The 20,535-nt window shown below is 37.7% G+C and overlaps 1 protein-coding gene across 3 annotated transcripts in view; it reads right to left on the bottom strand.

Annotated features, from left to right (window-relative positions):
- UACA (uveal autoantigen with coiled-coil domains and ankyrin repeats) overlaps positions 1-20,535 on the bottom strand; it is a 37,127-nt gene that overhangs the window by 3,199 nt on the left and 13,393 nt on the right. For 2 of the 3 annotated variants that reach the window (XM_068958329.1, XM_068958331.1), the window contains exons 2-16: positions 17,146-17,279; positions 15,325-15,413; positions 14,084-14,148; positions 13,014-13,071; positions 12,425-12,495; positions 12,214-12,320; positions 11,084-11,265; positions 10,621-10,658; positions 9,235-9,321; positions 7,980-8,087; positions 6,887-6,919; positions 6,332-6,430; positions 6,091-6,127; positions 5,165-5,217; positions 935-3,634 (exon numbers count right to left, since the gene is read on the bottom strand). In XM_068958329.1, the coding sequence (XP_068814430.1) occupies positions 935-3,634; positions 5,165-5,217; positions 6,091-6,127; positions 6,332-6,430; positions 6,887-6,919; positions 7,980-8,087; positions 9,235-9,321; positions 10,621-10,658; positions 11,084-11,265; positions 12,214-12,320; positions 12,425-12,495; positions 13,014-13,071; positions 14,084-14,148; positions 15,325-15,413; positions 17,146-17,279 (3,861 nt within the window). The remainder of the gene's footprint in view (positions 1-934; positions 3,635-5,164; positions 5,218-6,090; positions 6,128-6,331; positions 6,431-6,886; positions 6,920-7,979; positions 8,088-9,234; positions 9,322-10,620; positions 10,659-11,083; positions 11,266-12,213; positions 12,321-12,424; positions 12,496-13,013; positions 13,072-14,083; positions 14,149-15,324; positions 15,414-17,145; positions 17,280-20,535) is intronic. The other variant, XM_068958330.1, reaches the window with a different exon arrangement.

Raw genomic sequence — 20,535 nt, 5'->3', positions numbered from 1 at the left:
AAGTCTAATGAAGATTGACAAACATTGAGGGGTATTCATCATTACGCACCAATCACACTAAGAGACTGTGGAAAGACAACTTCGTTCTTTTGACAAGCTGTCACTGGTTCACGCTTTGCTTCTAGCACTGAAATCAATAAGGTATGGACCTCAGTCTGCCAGCCACCCAAATGACCTGCGGTCTAAAGATATTCTAGATCCAATTTCCAAAGAGGACACTGAATAGTCAAAAAGCAAGCTAGAGAAATTAAACAAATATGGCTCCCATCTACACAAATATAATTATCCGAAGGAGGAATTTGGTCAGCATATATTTAACAGGAATATAAAACAAAGTTTGAGAATATAACGTTAAAAATCTTACAGAATCAAGCTAGCACTGTGATCCTTAGTTTCTTACAGTAAAATATAGGATTATTCTTGCACTAACTGAATCTGTTAAAATGAACCAGACCTATTTTTAAGATCATTAATAAGCCCCATTTAGGCATTTCAAAACCATATTGGTCAAAAATTCATGATTTATTTCACCTTCCTCATGTCAGGCTAGCAATGTCTTTTGCACAGAAACTGCTAGAGTAACATATCAACAGGTTGAAATTAAGCTATAAACTGGAGGCATGCAAATCACCCAATTGATGCAAAACTCATGTTGGAAGATGATTATATCAGATTTGTGTGTGTGTAAGTTTTAAAAGGTTTTTGAGTTTACTTACAACATATGATATCTGACATAGATGAAGAATTAGGAAAGCTTAGTATAACGCTACCAAAAGCGGGTCTTCAGCTTAGCAGATCTGGCCCAGCCTTAGCTACCCAATGCTCAGTACACAAAGTCATTCTTCAGTATCTAGAGTAGCTATACTGGAAAAAATCTAGTTCCTCAGAGCCTAACTGAGGACATTAGGAGTATTAACTGTCTGACACTTCCTACCTTGTTATCCTTGGCTTCCACCTGCTTTGCAGATTCCTGTATTCTTTTCTGCAGGTCGATAATTGTCGTCAGTGATTTATCACACCTTTCTTTCTGGTCTTTAATTTCTTGTTCAATGCTGCAGCTCCGTAACTGAAGCAATTCCTTTTCATCTTTTAAGGAAAGCTCACTCTTTTTAGCTTGCAAAGCCTCCTCACATGCTTCCTCATACTTTTTATTCACACGGCATAAGTTTTCAGCTATGCTATTAATTTGGGCCTCCAGATTACTTCTCATAGATTTGTATTCCGAGATGTCAATTACTTCTTTGCTCTCCAGTTCTGTTAAAGCTTGCTGAGTATGCTGAATCTCAGACTGCAGCTTCAAAATTTCCTTACTTTTAAGGCAGTTTTCTTCTTCCTTCTCTTTTAAGCTGTTTTTGACTGCTACAATTTCTTGCTCTAGCATTTCTTTCATTTGCTTATGTTCTGCCAAAGGTACCGAAGAACTTTTTAGATCTGACAATTCCTGTTGTAGTTCTCCTACTTTTAGTGTCTCTTTGTCATAACATTCCTTCTTACTTCTGAGGGCTTCCTTCAGATCCTCTATCGTGTTACCAAGAGCCTTCTTCAAGGCTTCAAATTGTTCCACTGGAAGATACTGACTCTCCATATGAGCCTGCACAGTTAGGGCCTGCTCTGTACTCTCTTGCAGCTTGTCTTTCTCTTTTTTGCCTGCGTACTTCTGCAGTAGTTCTCTCAATTGCTTATTCAATTCCTCCATTTTGTTTGTGAACATTTTTTCTATTTCATGGGACTTCTCAGCAAGGACGTAGTTCTGTTGCAAGTCATTTTGGATGGACAAAATACCATTTTTGAGCTTTTCATTTTCCTGTTTACATTTCCTGCTTTCTTCCTCACTTTCTCTGCACCTCTGTGTTTGTTCTAGCAACTGCTCTTTTAAATCTTTCACGGTGGCTTCAAAGCTTTGTTCTCTCTCTTCAAAGGAGAGAGCTGGTGCATATTTTGACTTAATGCATTCTTGAATTGTGTCAAGTTCCTTCTTTTGGGCCTCAATTTCTGCATGTAACTGTAAAATTTCTTCTTGACCCTTTTTATACTCAGCCATAATCTCAATGTTGTTTTCCTGAAGTTCTTGCAGGCTTTTATTTAAAGTAGCCACCTTAGACTCATGATCTCTTAAACTTATATGCTCAGTTTGTAGTTGATTCTGCAAGAGTTTCACCTTGTTCTTCAGAGTTGCGTTTTCTTCATTTACCTTCATGAATTCTTGCTTAATCTCTTCAGTTTTTCCTTTCAGATCTGATAGCTCTGCATTAGTCTTTTCTAGCGTGTTACTCAAGACCGTTTTAATCTCTTCATGTGTTGTAACCAACACATACTGATCCCTGAGAGTTTCTCTTATGACTGTGTTTTCAGATACCATTTTGCACATTTCTGCTTGCTCATCATCGTATTTTTTATGAAGCTCAGCGAGCTGCTTTTCAAGCTCAATACCATTAGCTTTTAAAGCTTCTACTTCTTTTTTGTGCTGCTCTGGAGATAGGTACACAGCTTGGAAGTGGCTTAAGTTTTCACTTAAGTTGTTGCTCTCTACCAGCAACTTTTCAGCTTCTGCTTTGCTTTCATTGTACTTCTTTGTTATTTCAGAAAGCTTTCTGGTGAGATCACCAATAGTCAGATCACTTGCTTTCTTCAATTCTTCATGAATTTTTAAAGGCACATTCTGGCTTTTAATCTCAGATTTTAGCATTTGGATTTGCTGCTTGAGCATGCTGTTATCCATTTGAGCTCTTTCTGTTTCCTTCTGCAGAGTTTGATTCTTCTGTAATAATTCAGAAATTGTCCTCCCAAGTTCCTCAGTTTTTTGCTCAAACCCACTCCTCATTTGTTTGTGTTCTTCTGGCTTTACGTGATGAGCAAGTTCAGCTTTTCGACTCTCAGATTCCCTCTTTAAAAGCCAAACCTCTGCCTGCAGTTTTTCATGTTCTCCTTCCATCTCTACTAACTTCTTTGCTTTCTCATTCACCTCATTTGATAACAAACTCTTCATGTTTTCAAATTTCTCTGCAGTTATGGAGTGGGCTAACTTCTCTGTTGTTTCTTTGAGCCGCTCCTCTAACTCCACAACGTTTCTTTCTCTTTTATCTCGCTCCGTCTCCAACTTAACCAGTTCCTTCTGCAACCTTTTATTCTCTTCCACCAGCCTTCCTTCATCTCTCTTAAATTCTGCCACTAGCAGTTCATTCTGCTTAATCTGGTTCCTTAGTTTACCTACTTCAGTAGAGGCTCCTTCATACTTTGTTTTCATTTCTTTCAGCTGATCCTTCAGCTCCTCTGTTAGCTTACTGCTTCCTGAAGCAGCTTCATTAGTCAGGTGATCTTTCAGAGCAAGAAAGTGGGTTTGCATTTGCTTAACTTTGCCTTCCGAGTCAAACATTCTCTTCTGTACATCTTTTAAAGCATCTTCCAGTTGTTTTATCTGTCCATCAGATTCCTCCTTGGTTCTTTCATACTCTGATGCCAGAGCTTTACATTCCGATACTTTGTGAGAGAGTTCTCTCTGCAGCTTGCTTATTTCTTCTTTCGCTGCACCATAGCAGGTTCTCATGTTGTCAAGTTCTCTCTTTAAAGTTTCCTTCTCTGAACTGGATGACTGGTCAGGCAGGGACAGCTCCAGGGGTCTCAGCATAGACCTGGACTGAAGATAAATCGGCACAAGAACAGATATGTTTTTAGGAGTTTGCCAGTTCACCTGCGGTATCGTGTATATGCAATTATCTTTTAAATTTATACTGTTACGAACCTGAAATCTCTCAGGGAGATGAATTTTATGTTAAGTACATTATTCTTGCCCATATTATAGAACATTTTTGCTTTTAACAGAAAAAGTTATTTTGATTATAGCTCTATATTATTGTTTCCCAGTCATACCCTACTGGCATTAAATAAAGGAAAAGCACATCCACTTCATTTTGCCTTATTACTTGGAGTGTAAATATGAATAGATGTGCCATTAATTTATTAACAGATTTTCCTCTCCCCTCATTGTATGAGTATATCTTTAAAAGGAAACAGAACTGACCAACTTTATCATGATTAACAGGACCCTCTTTCTGAACAGAAGGGTCATCTATTTACTGTCCAGTAAAGCATATCTCAAAGTTTTATGCCATCCCATCCCCTTCCCCACCTTGTAGTCTTTAACTGGAAGAAAGGCTACTTTCACTACCAAGCATGAGGGTTATTACACAATTACACGATACAGACTTGCTTTGGTGATCTTCTGTTCCTTCCAAAAAGCAGCAACTTCCTGACAATTTAAAGCTACTTTACTCCTGCTTGGGGCAGGATCTTTCCTTTATAGCACATCAACTCATTACGTGCTTCAATTGAAAAAGAAAAAAAAAAATCCTCAGTCTGTTTGGATAATCTCATGTGAAACGTAGCAAAAGACTGGATTTCTGCATTTTTTGTGTTACCTGAAGAACACTCAGACACTTAACAGGAAATTAAGAACGAGTTTCCTCTCTCTCTCTCTCTCTCTCTCTGGCACAGAAGTTCACCAAATCAAAATACATATTTCAGTAAAAATTACTTGGCAAAAAAACAGAAAACATAAGATCCACAGATTTATTTTTGACCATCACTCAAACGTCTGGAAGCACAACAGACAGATGAAGGACTCGAGTATCAGAACAATTTGTTAGTTAGGACTAATTCCCGTCATGCATGGCTCACTGTAAAAGCCTGCTGGACCTCACAAATAACCAAGCTGTGGCTTCAAAGTGTGGCTAGATATCAGCAAGACAAAATTGGCAGAAAATTGATTATTTAAATGACAGGGCACTAAAGCTTTCCGAATCTTATCTGAATTTAAGGAAAAATAGCAAAAACAAAAAAACAAAAAGCCACACACAACACTCAGAAGAACAACTGACTGTACTCTAAACTGTGACTTTCGGTCCAGCAGCCTGTTGATTCAGTTTTAAGAATGGTCATTAAAGATCAGTGTGCAGTTTCACAGCATTTAAAGCTATGCTACATAAGCAACTGTAGAGGGCACCAACAGTTACAAAATAAATTTAGTGAGGCAAGTATTGACAGAAGATTTTTGTATTCAAGACGTAATGTTTAATATACATATATGCATAAGTAAATATAGCTTTCCCAAGCATACATCTGTCATAACTAAGGATCATAATTTTCCCAGGTGGTAAATATTTATTACCTGTGATTCCACAGCAAACACTTGACCTTGCTTAAGTAGTAAGTCTTCTTTCCCTATGTTTTCACAAGCAAACAGCACTTAGTCTTTGTTTAAAAACAGTAAAACAATCACAAGAACCATTTTTCCTTCCTAATCCTATTCTCTTCAATAGGACTGCACTAGGTTGCAGTTTAGTGTTTAAGTACTTGCTATCAAGACAAAGCCCCTTTAACGCAGTCATACATGAAGCCTGTACCAAAACCCCCTGAAGGAAAAGATACCCCTACCCTCATGGGCTAGATACAATTCTGCAAAACAGTATGGAAGCCACCTCGATTTAGCTGCGTGGCAACACATGAACACACAGGGAAAAACACTCCAAGTGACCTGTTCTGACAGGTAGCAAACAATGGCTCGTGACAGGCTAAACAACACTTCAAGTTACGTAAGCGCAAGACAGGCCTGTAACCGAGCTGGACATAAAAAGCTTCAGTTTGCGGAAACTGAATTATTTCTAATATAACAAAAGCTGAGGTTCTGTGTTTGAAGTGATGCTCAAATCTGCTTATGCTAAAGTTTTCACAATGACCACAGTTCTCTTGTCTGACAGGAGGAACGAGCAGTCAGAATACAAGACATGAGCTGGAATGAGTGCTTTTAAGACATGAAGAATGGAAATGGAAGGATTCAGCTTGGATCACAGATCTCACTCAGATTGTTTTTCTTGTTATTCGAGGACATACGAGAGTTACAATGCAGATTTCACAGTATCGCAGTTGCTCCTAAGCGAGACTGATGGACAGTACCCTAGCACTCAGGTGAACACAACTGGGCCAGCTAAGTCTGGCTATAGCTAAGACAACCAAAAGGAAAAGACAAAGAAGTTTCATTTATGTATTCTAACGCTGCATCATGCATAACGAGTTTTAAGAATTAAATATACTTACTATTACCAAAATTACTTCCAGACCCCACAAAGTCAACCTGAAAGCAAAAGGTAGAAAGCGTAAGAGTATAGGTGAAAGTTTGTTTCAAAATGTCATGCTATATTTAACTATGGATTAAAGAGCAGAGAAGGCTTTTACAACAAGAGGGCTATTTAAGACTTTCAGAAATTTAAACTACAATTGCCTCAGTATTTACTACAGTAGATAGCAACCATATTACATTTCAAATCAATTAACGTACTTCATAATATTTGAGTTTAGCTTTTAGAGCTTCAATAGTTCTTAAGCTTTCTTCCTGCTGTTTTTCCTTGGTAGTTAAGATTTTCTTCAACTCATCTTTCTGAAACAGAACAGAAGGGTCAAACAGTCAAACAGCCAAAGCCACAACAATAGTCAGATTTATAAGATGTCAAGCAACTTGTTTAGAGAACTTCAACCAACGTCAATACTGAAAGAACCACTAATTTCTCAATTCTAAAGTTCTTCTACAAGCATGAAGAGATTCATGGGAATATGCACCAACCCCATATTTGCATTTATTAGTTTGGCATTACTGGAAGTCTACTTAAAGAGATATTCCTATATTAAGTTTACTTTAAAGGTGCCATAGGGACTACATACCTCATTTGTAGTAACAAATGCTGTACAGCTGTATAAGCAGAGTATGTATTGCTAGATAGTTCATTTAGCACTTATGGATAACTTTTTTCTCTATAACTTAAATACTGTAACTTTAGCACAATAGCCATTTCCTCTATTCCATAGTTCCATTACACTTAAAGGTCGTATATCCTACCTCATTTTCAAGATCATCTGCAAACATTTGCTCCTGCAAAAATAACAAAAAATCCCCCCAGAAATCATTTTTCAATAGTGTTTTTGAAGGGGCTTATATACAGTTCATTAATGAGTCTACCCCAGTTTATAATGCTACATGCTTCCAATACGCTTTTCCCCTTCCATTTAACATTCAACATTGGGAAAGAAAAAAGAAATAGAAGTTAAGAATGTTTGACAGAACAACGTCCCTTGAAAGGTATATTAAGAAGCGGGAATATGTTTTGATTATCTAGATCATATATCACTGGAGGCAGAAAAGTAATTTTTCAGTAGAAACTTGCTGACCTTGGAAAATAAATGTTAAAGGTTTTTTGTTTGTTTTAAAGGCAATGCTCAAAATAAGCTTTGTCCTAGAAGGTCAGACTATGTGAAGATGCACTGGTTTTATTTCTGTGCTCCATTTAGGGGATTTTTTTTTTTTTTTTTTTTTTTTAAAAGCGCACCTCCTACAGAAATGAAGTGCAGGAACAAATGTGAGCCTCCAGAAAGCAAAAAAATCCTGTTTTGATTTTTCCTCCTCGGTTATACTGGGCATCTCGAGCGCTCCAAATACAGAGAACATTTCAGAAGACAGTTTCAAATTAGGGTGACTGATTCTGTACTGAAAACCATTTTCAACTGGCAAGAAGAGTTCTTTACATATTTCTACTTAGAGTAATAGCTAGAAAAAAAACAAGCATTGAGCATCATACGTACCAACACACAACACCTACATTTAATCGCGCAGATTAAGTTTGCTCTCCAAATTACAATATACCAAAACACATTACGATTACATTAAGAAGTATAGGCATAAATGCTGTTATTCAGATTTATGAGGATTAACAAGTCTCATCATATTTGAGGTATCACTACAAGATCAAAGGCTATCTTCCTTTGCAGCAGAAATGCTGCAATGACAGTGATACATAATAGAAATAACTTACAGGAAAGCAGTGAAGACCACACTCTACTTATAGTGAAGACTCTTTAAAGTGGAAAGAAAAGCTCATATCAGTGTCTGGTGGTTATCACAGCTTCCAAGTCAGGTTATTCTAATTTAGTTTTACCTCATTCAGCTGTAGCTGTAGCCCATTGATTCTATCCAACAACATCCTTTGCTCCTCTTGCACTTCTCTCATTCGATCTTTCAAGTCTTGATTTTCTAATTCCAGTTCCTAGAAAAAAATACACAAGGAAAGCTAAAGAGTCAGAATCAATAATTTCAACAGTCATTAAAAGACACCAAATCTTGATTAAGAAGTCCCATAATCATTTTGTAGCCCTACTTTAGGTCTATTTCCTTTTGAATGTTTACAAATAAGTTTAAGTTCCTTCAAGTTTTCCATCTCCAGAAAGCTCATTCTTGGATAAATGTACACAGAAGTTTAAAATGTTATCTTACTCTACTTTCATGTTAACAGCGGTTTAGAGGCTGCTTATCTACCATCTGTCAACATGGCAAAATGACTAATGTTAAAACAGCGTCTGAAACCCAGCCACTAGTCAAAGGTGCAACAAGAAAAAAATCTCCTCACCAGCATGAGGAGCAACCACCTTTAAATGGGCTAACTGTTCCAACAGCCACAAGTATCACCCTAGTAACATATATTAAGTGCAACATAAGAAAAATGACGGGTCTTTTTACCTTCAATCAGTCCAGTGCTTACGCCCAAACAATAAAGCCTGTTTAAGTTTTGCCAGATTAGATCATTTCCTTCACTGTGATCAATACTTCAGCTCAAACCAGAGAAGTTGCATTTAGAGATCTTTATCCATTTATTAGAAAGCATTGCAAAACAACAGCCTAAATTTCTCAGTGGCTTGTTTACTACAGTTTAAAAAGCCATCTACCTCCTCAACACCTGTAATGACACAGTAACTAGATGAGATAGTCATAGTTAACATAATTATGATGCAAATCATTTTAGTAAGACACTTAAATACACATCGGCAACACTCTCAGAAGAATGTTAAAAGCTTTCCTGTTTTGTGATCTAAAAATTTCTCATTCTAGGATCAGAGGCTGAGGTACTACACAAGAACATTGTAGACAAAGGGTTAAAGATGGGACGGGCTAAGACATCAAGAGACTTTCCACTATTCATTACACATACAAACAGGTTTTTTTCCTCCCCTCCCCCCAAAGTTTCTGTGGAATTACTGCATTGCATACTCACACAATTACATTTTAATTAAACAACACTATATATGACCTTTCTTAATGGAATGGCTAATGCTTACTTACAAGCACATCTTGTCTTTAATGTGCCTGGTTCATTATGCATAGAGAATACAGAAGTCATAGAAAATGTTCTGGCTCACCTGAGCATTATGTTCCTTCCGATATACTTTGACATTCATCTCCTCCTGTGCATGCAGCCGATTCCATTTCTGTGACACGTTAGTAACCTGTTTTTGTAACATTAATACTTTAATTTACGTGCCTGTTGCATTCTGAAGATATCCCTTTCTGGGGACAGCTGGCCGATCCCCACTTTGGTTTCGGCTTCCACTGGGGCGCAATACTACTAAACGTTCAAGTTTTGCTAGCTCTGTTTCTCCTTAAGAGTTAGATCTCTCACGATCTCAACCAGACAGAAAACAGGATGCTTGTCAAATCTCAGACATGCATATCAAAGTGTTTTCAAACAGAAATACACATACCATCTGATGACAAAAGTAACCTTCTCAGCTACATGTGAAGTTAAGAACTCAAAAATACACTGAGCAAGCTTTGCACTACAGCATAATCTTAACCAGTCTCTCAACACCACCAGCTGTATAATGCTTCAGTGGTCAGGGTAAGCAGCTTGCACCCTACCTGTTTCAGGTTCATACAACTGTGGCATGACCCTTGGTACAAGGGTCCCTCCAACACCTCCCTGAACAGGTTCAACAGACCGGAGAATCATGCCTCAGAATTTAAGGGCTGCATTTCAGTATACAGATGCAGAAAGAAGCCACTATTTACGTTCAGAAATACCTCATGCTTATACTCCATGTCAAACAAAACATTTAGCATAAATCAAAGTAACAGGTCAGCTGGGCAGCAACAGACAGGGTTATGAATCCTAAAATTATGAACCCTCAAAGTATTTCATAATTGTGACACTGTCCTCTACCAAATGAGGCACTGAAATTGGAAGAAAAACATGTACGCATGCATTAAGTAGCTTCAGCATGGCAACTTTACTCGTGAACTACCTTTACAGGCCAACTACCAAGGCTATTTACTTCACAGCAAAGACAAAAATCGTAGTAAAACTCACACCATATCTCCTAAAAATCTTCTGTGTGATATATTGTGAACGTTTCAATTAAAAAAAGCTTAGAAAATTTCGCTAGAACAGTTAGAGACTATACAATTTCATTCCACACCCATTTTTAAAACATAAGGTGCCCCAAGCTACTCTGCAGAACAACAAGCTTTTGCAGATGCAGTAATGACATGCAAAAGCCAGCTCCTCATTCAGCAACAGCTTGCATCCAGCCTTAGACAACAGAGAATTTACTGAAGACAAACATCAGCCAGAAGATAAGGCTCAAACACCCCTATCCATTCTGTGCCTTGTTATCTTCCCCCTGCCCTACCCCCACCAATAAGATGGAAAGAAATAATGCTACAGCAGAAAGAAACTTCATTAATGCTACATGTCCTCTCTGTCTTCTTCAGAAACTACTACAGGTATTTAGAATAAAAAGTCTCACCTTTTGTTCAGGTTGCCCTTTCTTCATGATATCCCTTGCTGAAAAAGCACCACAAGAATCGGGAATTTAAAGTGTATTTCATTCAGATTCATGCAATGCATACTCAGCTATTTTACTTAAGTTTTTATCTCAAGAAATAGATATTTGCTGTTTCTGATTAACTGGAAAGAGAGACACAAGTCCAAGGTGAAACTGTCATGATCAATACTACAGTGCCAGGTTCAGGAAGATTATAAACCCGTACCCCATGACATGACAGCATGTATTAGCTATAAAAGCTTGATATAAAAAAATAAAGTAGATGCACACACAATCTTTCCTCCCAAACAGGCAGCTTATGACCTCTTTGTTTAAAAAGTTACAGGTGCCCTCCAAAGAACAGGTTTCTGAAGACTTAACAGTGAGAAGATGCACAATTCAAAAGAAAGAATAACCGCAAACAGTACAGTAGTGTTTTTCATACCTTTGCTGGAATCCTCAACGGCAGCTTTTATTAAAGCCAAAATGTCAATATTGTCACCAATTCTGGCATAGTAAGCACAGTCATGACCAAGGCCATCAGCCAAACTAACATCCGCACCATTTTTGAGCAAAACTTCTACTGCATCCTTGCAGCCATATTCACAGCCTAACATTAAGGCAGTCCTGGGAACGGGGAGAAAGACTGCATTCAGAGACTCAGAGATCTCACGTTTACAATGGAACAATCAGTTATAGGAATAATCCCTCACACGTTTATGTCTAACCATGCAATTTCAGTCAAAAAAAGTTCTTTCCTCTATTGAGGGAAAAGAATTTTAAGCAGTCATGTAGTGAATTTTAAATATTTATTGTGAAAAGAAACAAACAGAAAGACTCACTCCAAAAGCATTGCTTTCTTGAAGCGAGGATGAATATACTGCCTTTGAGAGCCACCCTGTATTTTGAGGTACGATTTTTGGCTCACTCTCTATTTAAATACAAACAACAAACCCAAGATGAAAGAAAGTTCCGACAAAGTTTGAGCGAGTGTTTGGAAGCCCTGGCAATCCCTTCCAAAGCAACACCTGCCAGTTCCAGCAAACGCCATGCAAGCGCCCACACCCTGGCCAAGAGCAGCCTCATGCCCACTGATGCAGTCATCCTCTAAGAAATAACTGCGAGGAGAAATAGTTACACATAGACCCACACGTACAGACAAGGGACCTAAACACTCTGAAACGTTTCCTTAGGAACCCCAAAGGGACTTGAGCACTTCTTGACACTGAGTACCACTTTTGGAATCAATAGGCAAAATGGATCATGACAAAGGGTGTGAGGTGCAGCTGGAGTAAGTAGTAAGAGAAGAGGCGAGATGAACCTTTAGCACAAGCAACTTTTGTTTCTCTGCAGCCAGCAACATGCAATACGTTCACACAATACGCATTTTAGATGCGAGGAAAAGCGATTAAAAAGGCCAAGTTTATTTGCGTTATTGAACTGGCACATCTACTTCTGGATTAAGCGCCGGTTTAGGATTCCTTTCAGCCAAGTTTTAACATATTTACTGAAAACAAAGGACAGCTCTCCACTTTGAGAGGGTCAGTAGACATTCTAACATGCTGCATGCATTACCTGTTTTGCTTGTCCTTGGCATTAACCTCTGCTCCTCTGTCTATTAGAAGCTGACAAACTGTGGGACGACACATCTGAGTGGCCAGCACTAGTGGTGTCCTCCCATCCTGAAGACAGAAAAGGAGGAAAGAAATAAGGAAAGGGGAGAAAGGAGAAAAAGCACAAACTCCAGTGGGGCTCATATGGGAGAGAGATTTAAGCAGCAACTTACTCCATCTTTCACGTTCACAGAGGCCCCATGATCACAGAGTAGTTGTATACTGGAGGAGCAGTCTGACATAGCTTTTAAGAGAAGGAAAAAAGAGTAAGTTATATCGCTGAATAGAGCCTTCACAAAATCCCACGTGCCTCCTTGGGTACATTTATTTCCCAAGGATATGTGAAAGTAAATTAAAGCATGACAAGACTCCATGACTCTCAAAAGTACGTGAAAAAGTCCTGGACAGTGGTGGTTGATTTAAGACACTGCATGGCATAACATGAGGTTCACACAGTCCAAGGTGAAGCTATTTTAACACTATGACTGCTATACCTAGACCTGCTATTCTTAAGATTTGATTAGACATCATGACACTTAACAGGCTTATAACCTCTGCTAAGTCTTTCCCCAAGACAATTAATGAAGCACACAGGTTTGTGCTTGAGGACAAACATCATGACAACACAAGACTTTTTTTTTTTTTTCCACACTACTGTTAGCAAAGTTTTTTAAAAAAAAAAAAAAGAATTATGTCCATCTGAGAATTAAGCCATTGAACCTAGATTTCATTCTACAGTTACCAGAAAAGCAAAGCCTTTACCTGCATCGTGCAGAGCAGTTCTTCCTTGAAGATCCACATTTTCAGTTGGACAATTGTACTGTTAGAATAAGTAATTCAGCTTCAGTTAGGATTGAGATTGCATTTATAAAACATGAAGTGACTTGGTGTTTTATTAGAAGTAATGAAGTCATTTAATGAGAAAAAAATGTGCTTTTATAGTTCACAAGTATATTGACATACATGAAAAGAACTAGGGGCGCACGCATTCTATCGCTCCAAACACTGATCAGAAAAGTTTTAGAAGTAAGTTAAGACTGCAAAAAAAAATTTGCAATCACACACAATTTCCATTAAAACTTCCAAGTGTTTATGCACTACAGCTAGGATTCTTTGCTATTAGTTTTTACTCATATTGGTACCAATATCACTATTAGTTCTGGCATTCTACAGAAAATATACCATTCGTGTCAGCATGCAGACATATGCAACAACCAGGAGAAGAGATCCATTTAAAAGCATCTTTTAGCTTGGCAAAAGTTCAAATGGGCACAAACTGACCAGGAATAAATATTAATATGACATTACAAGGAAGCTTCTCTCACGAATTAATGGGGTTCTACAATTGTAACTTGCAACTAGCGTAGTGAAGGGAACCCCAACCCCTCCCCCCAATACACAACCCAATATTGTTTCATTAATGAAAGATGACTAGATATAATTGTCCATCTGTGGAAGAAAACACTACTGCTGAGCAGACTTTTCAGTCCTATTGCTCCTAAATACCCATATATTTAGAAAATGAACATGAACCTTGAAAAGACTCAACTCCATTTCCTTTTTACCACATGTTTAAACTAAAACTTAGTCTACATGAAAAGATAAACAAATATTTATTTTCTTAATTTTAGCACTCTCAGCCACAACTTATTTTATGTGAAAACATCTTTTCCCCATGACTGTCTCTCTTGCTCTTTTTTTTAAAAAAAAAAAAACCACAAGTAATTCTTTAAAGAAAGTGGAACACTTCAACATCAAATAAGTATATTTAAGAACCCCTTTTTCTTTTTATTAAGAGCAAAAGCAGAGCGCTGGGTTACATTTTTCAGTACCTGCAATAGCTTCTGCAAACATAGAGCATGTCCGTATTTTGCAGCTAGGTGCAATGCGTTTCGACCTGTAAGTAGAGCAGCAAATTCAGGACCTATTTTGTATTTGCGCTTAGAAATATCACACGCACATTCAACATGCCCACATTGTTTCTCCAAAAGTCTATCAAATAACACTAACCCATAAGAAACGGGTTTGTCCTTTACTGAAGGCTTTATGAAGAGTTTATTTCATCTGAACCCAAACTCTGCCTCCTCCATAATTCCCAGATGCCTCGTTACTGGTTATCACATGCTGCATGTAGGGAAACATCGAGTCACACAACTGCCTTTAAAATACTCCACTGATTGCAGGACAAGAGGCAGTTTAGGCCAACATCTACATAGTTTTAAAAATAATCACCCCTTTTTTTTTTTTCTCCAGTCCAACTAGTACTATAACTAATCCACCTATCCCATATATACTTCATTCCCTTTGCTAAATATCTTCCTTCTTAATTTAGAAAAACTGCAACTGAGGATTCAAGTTCAAGCACAGTGAAATTATTCTCAAAATACTGCAAGTGACCCCACATATGAGTTACAAAAAAATCTGGTGAGTAAGAAGAGGCTAGATTTCCGTAATGATCTCGGAAATAAAATATACTCCAACTATGTTAAATAATGAGACAGCACATAATCTTAAGCAAAAATAGCTTAAGAAAAATAGCTTAATAGTTTAACTCTTTCATAACACCTTCACACAAACTCTGATCTCATATGGGTAAAGCAAAAGGTAGCCCAGAGGTACACGGAAGTTTTGAGGGCTCAGTACAAGTGTACGAACACTTACCATGTCATTTAAATCAAATTCTCCTTATGTACGCTACAAGCATCCATGAAATGCACTTGATATTTCAATGAACACAAATTCATTTAAAACAGTTCTTAAACTGTTATCCTTAACCAGAGGAACAGATCTCACCAGTGAGACTGGAGTAAACTACACAGCTATAGCAGCACAGAGCCAAAATTAACAAGTTCTGCTGAACCTGAGGAGCATTCATGAACCTATATGACAGGACATGACCAGTTTTCTCTAAGTTGAGCCACAAGTCACTCAGGTAAAGGTCAGTTTTATAGCAAGAACAGGAAATGCTACAGAAATCAAGAATCTGTCTTACCCCTTGCCTTAATCCTACTGCAAAACAAAAACAAAGCTGAAAATTTTTGGAAGTTCTACTCTGAACTTCAAGGAAGCATACCTGCAGCATCGGTGGCTGTGATATCAACTCCATGAATAAGAATAGTATTCAAGCAATCCAGATTTCCCTTTGACGCTACAACATGGAATCTAAAAACAGATGGTACCTTGGTTAAGCACAACTGTTTCATACACAAAAGAAAAAGGTAATACGTTAAGCAGGAAAGTTAAAACAAAACACTGTATACCAAAAGCATTATGCAGTACAAATTCAGTTTTGTACAGTATCCATTTCCTGTTCTGTAGCTTTTACTTTAAGGAACAGGGGGGCTCTCCGAAGCAGTCATCATTTACCTTGAAGCAGTGAATCACTTAACTAAAATATAAGTACACTTTCCATTTTTCTTTCACATTCAAATTTAGCAAGAGCAAGTATTTAAATACTAAAAGCGAAGATTCTTTTATCAGAATTTGACATTCTGGCTATCTGGAATTCTGATAGGTTTTTTTTTTGTCAATATGAACATTTTCATAATGACTACAGTATAGATGACTATCTAACTTCTAGAGCAAGGAAAGGAAGAAAAAAAAAAAAGGAAGAGCTTCTTCTTTTCACCCCTTCCATTAAGCCTAATTCTGTCTTTACTTTCTATTCCAGTTATCCTAAGCTACTGATAGACAACAACAATAACATTTTCAATTAGTAAGTCATCCAAGGACCATATACAGTCAGAGGTGGATGTTAACACAAACTTGATGAAGATGCTCAGTGCAAAGTAAAGCTAACATGATGGTTCATAATTAGCAGCATCTGTCATTACTCAGAGTCAGGACGTGTTAAACAATTGCTCATAACCAGTTGAGAAGTAGGAAAGTAACGTAACATCCAGTTTTAAAACATCTACCTCTCATGACAAGCAGCTCTGATTTACAAGAGTCAAGAGTAGATCCTCAATACTAAAAAAAATGTAGATAAAGAAATCAGCAGTTTGCAAGACACATACACCATCGTATATGCATCAATTCAAAATACCTTTCAAAACACAAGACTGCTGTGGAAAAGATTAAAAGGCAGGCAGGGTACAAGCCAATAGCTCAAGCCCGTTTCACTAAGGAATAAACAGTATCTCTAACATAATATAGCCTCAGGAACCAAAAGTTTGCTAAGTCAGAAATTAGCTTGCCTCATAACTCACATTACACTTGATACTTCTAATACTTCATTCAAAACTTATGTACACTTCTTCAAATTACGGCTGAGAATCTAGTTGAATTATTTATCTGTAATCTTGCGGTGTTAAGGTGTTGATTGAGCTGGTCTTTGTTTAAAATTAAAAACACTGCCGGCAGTCTTTTTTTAAAATAAGTTTAGTTTGATTGTTCTAAAAATATCAACTACAGATTGACAAACAATTTTAGAAACCTTTAAATAATTGAACAAGATAGCAACTCCGGGAAGCTTTCTTCTGCCTCTTAACTGGGACACCCCCCCTCTTGATTTATATGAATAAATCACCTACACCTAGAAAGAGATCAGAATGCAGCCACACATCTCTATGAAACCTAGCTAGGTCATGCTTAAGAATCAGTCGTCGTTGCTATATCATCCTACAGTCACACGATAAACCATTAATTCAAATTTCTGTTTAAACAGGTTTTCTGCCTTCGCTGCTTCTTTCACTACACTCTAGAAGCAATGTGCTTTTTCCATGTGCAATTGCTAATTAAAAGCTTACATAAGATTAGTTTAGATAAGGCTACAGTCTATCGCAGTGTATTACAGTTTTATACAAAAATAGGTTTTCAAGTAGCAAGATTTAGGAATTGAACGACTTCCACTCGCGTCCCCAACATCCGTTATTGGATTACTGGAGTTACTTACGCCGACCTCCCTTCCACATCCAGTTTAGCAGGGTTGACTCCTTTTTTGGCAAGGATTGATGAAACCTTTTCCACATCACCTCTTTCTGCTGCTTTCATTAACCTGTCATCATACTTGTTCCAGTCTGCATTCAGCTGTATAAGATATAAACAGAAAAATTAGTGAGCTTATGTGCAGTATTAACCTGCTAGAGCAGCTTCAACAAAAGGCCAAGTTATATGCTATTTCCAAGAGAAAAAAAGTCTTAGTTTAAAAATTAAGTCGTAGCTTTTAAGATGTTTAGACACTATAGCATTTCAATCAGGCTGTTAACTAGACTGTCTGGAGCAGGGTACAGTCAATGCTAAGTCATTCAGTTCCTAAAGTAGATCATTTGGGTACAAAACTGCCCTGTTTTTGTTATTTTGTCCAAACTTGTTCTGTCCAAAGCTAAAGTAAACCTAAAGCTGCACACAAGTGACAGTTTCTTTGTAGCTTTAAAGGAAACAAAAATTAAGTTTTCAGACAGTTTCTCATATTAAATGGTCTTTAGTCATCATCTTCTGACTCCATAATGCAACCACAAGCTATTTATCTGCTACGTGAGGCCTCTACAAGAGCTACCTTTCCACTGGATCCTTGCCTTCTAGTCTCCCTTCAAGGATTCTTCCATCCTGATCAAAAAACAAGTCTCCCTCCCCATAGCGGTTGATTGGCAAAGGAAAAATTTGCTACATAGGGCTGTGATAAGCCAAGGATTTTACAAGGAGGGAAGAGATATCACGTGTATTTGTACACACATGCTTTTATAGCAGGGCAACTTCTATTATCTCAAAAACCATGACAATAATGTGTCTAGAAGGGATATCACAAGGTCATCACAACCAGTGAGCCCCATACAAGATCAGCAATACTATGCATAGTTATCAAGGTATTTGTCCAACTTCTTAAAAGCTCTATTGATGGAGAGGCTGGGTTGTCTGAGGACAATTGTAGTTCAGTGCTTCATATTTGAGATTTTTCCTAACGTCTAAACTGGCTATCACTTCTTAATGTCTCTACTATGCATGATAAAAGAATTATTTCCTTTCTTTGCAGCACTTCTTATATATTTGAAGAGCTATGTCTCCTCTTAGTCTCATGCCCTTTAGGGATGGCATATCATCAATTCTTTTCTCTCAACAGCAAGGCAATTAACTCCATTAGCTATATGAAATCTGGATAGGTTTTTGTTCATCTTTTATCAGTCTTTTAAATCACGATAGTCCAAAGAAAGTCACAACAAAGATCATTTCTTTAGATTAAATATTTGTTTATTATCTGTAATGTTTGAGGCAGGGACAAGACATAACAGAAAGAAGCAAGGAGGTACAAGTAATTGAGCCAAAAATAGTACTGCCCACAATTTTCCATCTAAGTCTTCAGAAAAAGCTTTTCAGCATTTTCAACATTCATTAAAAAAAATTTTCATAAGTGAGCAGATAGAACACAGCTGCTAGAATTTTTCCACCTACACACACACATATATAAAGGGGAATATATATATATATATACACACACACACGCAGTAAAGATGGCACAGGAGAACTCAGTGGATGCGAGTAAACTTTATGGGATATTTGAAGACAATTATGCAATACATGTAATCAGAAGTAGACTTCAGTTTTCACGAATTTGACAGTCAGCCACATGCAACGTATATGATAAATTTAACCCTCTCTAGACCAAGCTCACATTTATTTTAAAAGTTGAGCTTTCCTGCTTTACTGAAAACTATTTTGTTTTTAGTGTCCATTCCATAACTAAACTGATAAGAGAACACCAGGAAAACAGAGTGGAGAGCCTGTTTTTCTTTCCAATTCATACAAGCTGCTTTTCTCAAAGCATCCTCTTCCAGTCACTGGTATGGGAGAAGAGTTTGATGCCACCTCTCCTCCTGGCAGTAACCTGCTGTGCCACGGATATGTCATCTCCCCTTCCCAGCCATATTCTCCCGCCACTGAGGTTGCACTGGAGCAGGTGAAGAGACTCATCCCGCAGCTGCATGATGGGCCGATCCATAAGAAAACTAATACAAAAAAATTTCTCATGGAACTAGCTCATTGAGCTGATGCACCTGCAGTCATATATAAAGGAAGACATATAGGCAACACCACATGGCTGGAGACAGAAGCAGATCTGGTACGACGCTGGACCATAGCCAGGTACGTGCACTGCACAAAACAGAACGCCTAAACAATGGACGTCTCCCTGCCTATGGGCAGCTTATATACACACACGACATCAATACGGAAACTTCCTTAGTCATTCAATACACTGAATTTGGCTGTTCTTAAAAACAGACTTAAACTAGCACCGTTAAATCCTGAACTTTTGACTATTTTAGACTGTTGAAAGTGTCAAAGTTTTAGCTGATCAAGTGAGACGTTCAAGAAGTTAGAAATCTATTGAGCTGTATAAAAAAAGTTCATAGACACAAATAGTCTGCAATTATCAAAGCCATGCAGACTTTGCAAAGAAAGCAAAAGCCAGTTATAAATAGATCATCACGCACCCGGACATCAGTCACACCTCACTTTTTCCTTTTAATTCATATTTGTTATTTCAAGCCACACGCCAAGCATTCTACCCCCAAAAAAACCTAAGCTTGTTCCACGTGTGGCCAAACCTATTCTTTCCAAATTGCTTTTACTTTTCAGAAAAATCTGTTGTGTGACATGATCTTCATGGTCAAGCTGAAGACACTGATGACCCTCTATTTGAGGGGCTTCTGACAAAAGAAAAAGGCTGAAAAAGGAGTATTAGATTCCAGTCTAACGATACATACTGAAAGTAGTCTACGTTATTCACTGAAAACGGTGTTCCATAAGCAATTTACAGCTGCACTAAGTTACTTATCACTGTGGACTGAAAGATCCTTGCCTCACTAAATAAAGAACATCAAAACCTTCTTCCCCCACTTTAAAGTGCCAAATCCATGATAGGAAAGTTTTATCAAGTCTTTCTGTGAGACCAAGAGTAGCAATACTAGATAAAAAACAAAACCTATGTACAATCTTCATATGAAAAACAAGGTTATATTCTTTCAAGATAGGACTACACTGAGTTTTCAAGATTTAATATAAGGTCTAGAGAGTCCACAGGGAAGAGCTCCATCTCTAGGTAGCTGCTTCTCAAAGCGGCCAGAATTCAACGCTGCTCGCAAGCAAGTTCTCAGCTTGCCCTTGGAGCCAGTTATATCAAAAAAACAAATACCACCACACCACAGCCTGCATCTGTGCAATGACTCGTTTAACAGAGTTGTAAGCATAGTTATCTTCATTCCCCATTCCCATGAATTAAAAGATTAAGGTAATCATGAAGTATTATAAACAACTACTCTGTAGAATTCTTGCTGGAAGTGACAGAGTA

This window comes from Struthio camelus, chromosome 12 (genome assembly GCF_040807025.1).
Source record: "Struthio camelus isolate bStrCam1 chromosome 12, bStrCam1.hap1, whole genome shotgun sequence".
Lineage (NCBI taxonomy): Eukaryota > Metazoa > Chordata > Aves > Struthioniformes > Struthionidae > Struthio > Struthio camelus.
The sequence above is the reverse complement of the archived record's forward strand: the minus strand, read 5'-3'. Positions and strand labels throughout refer to the sequence as shown.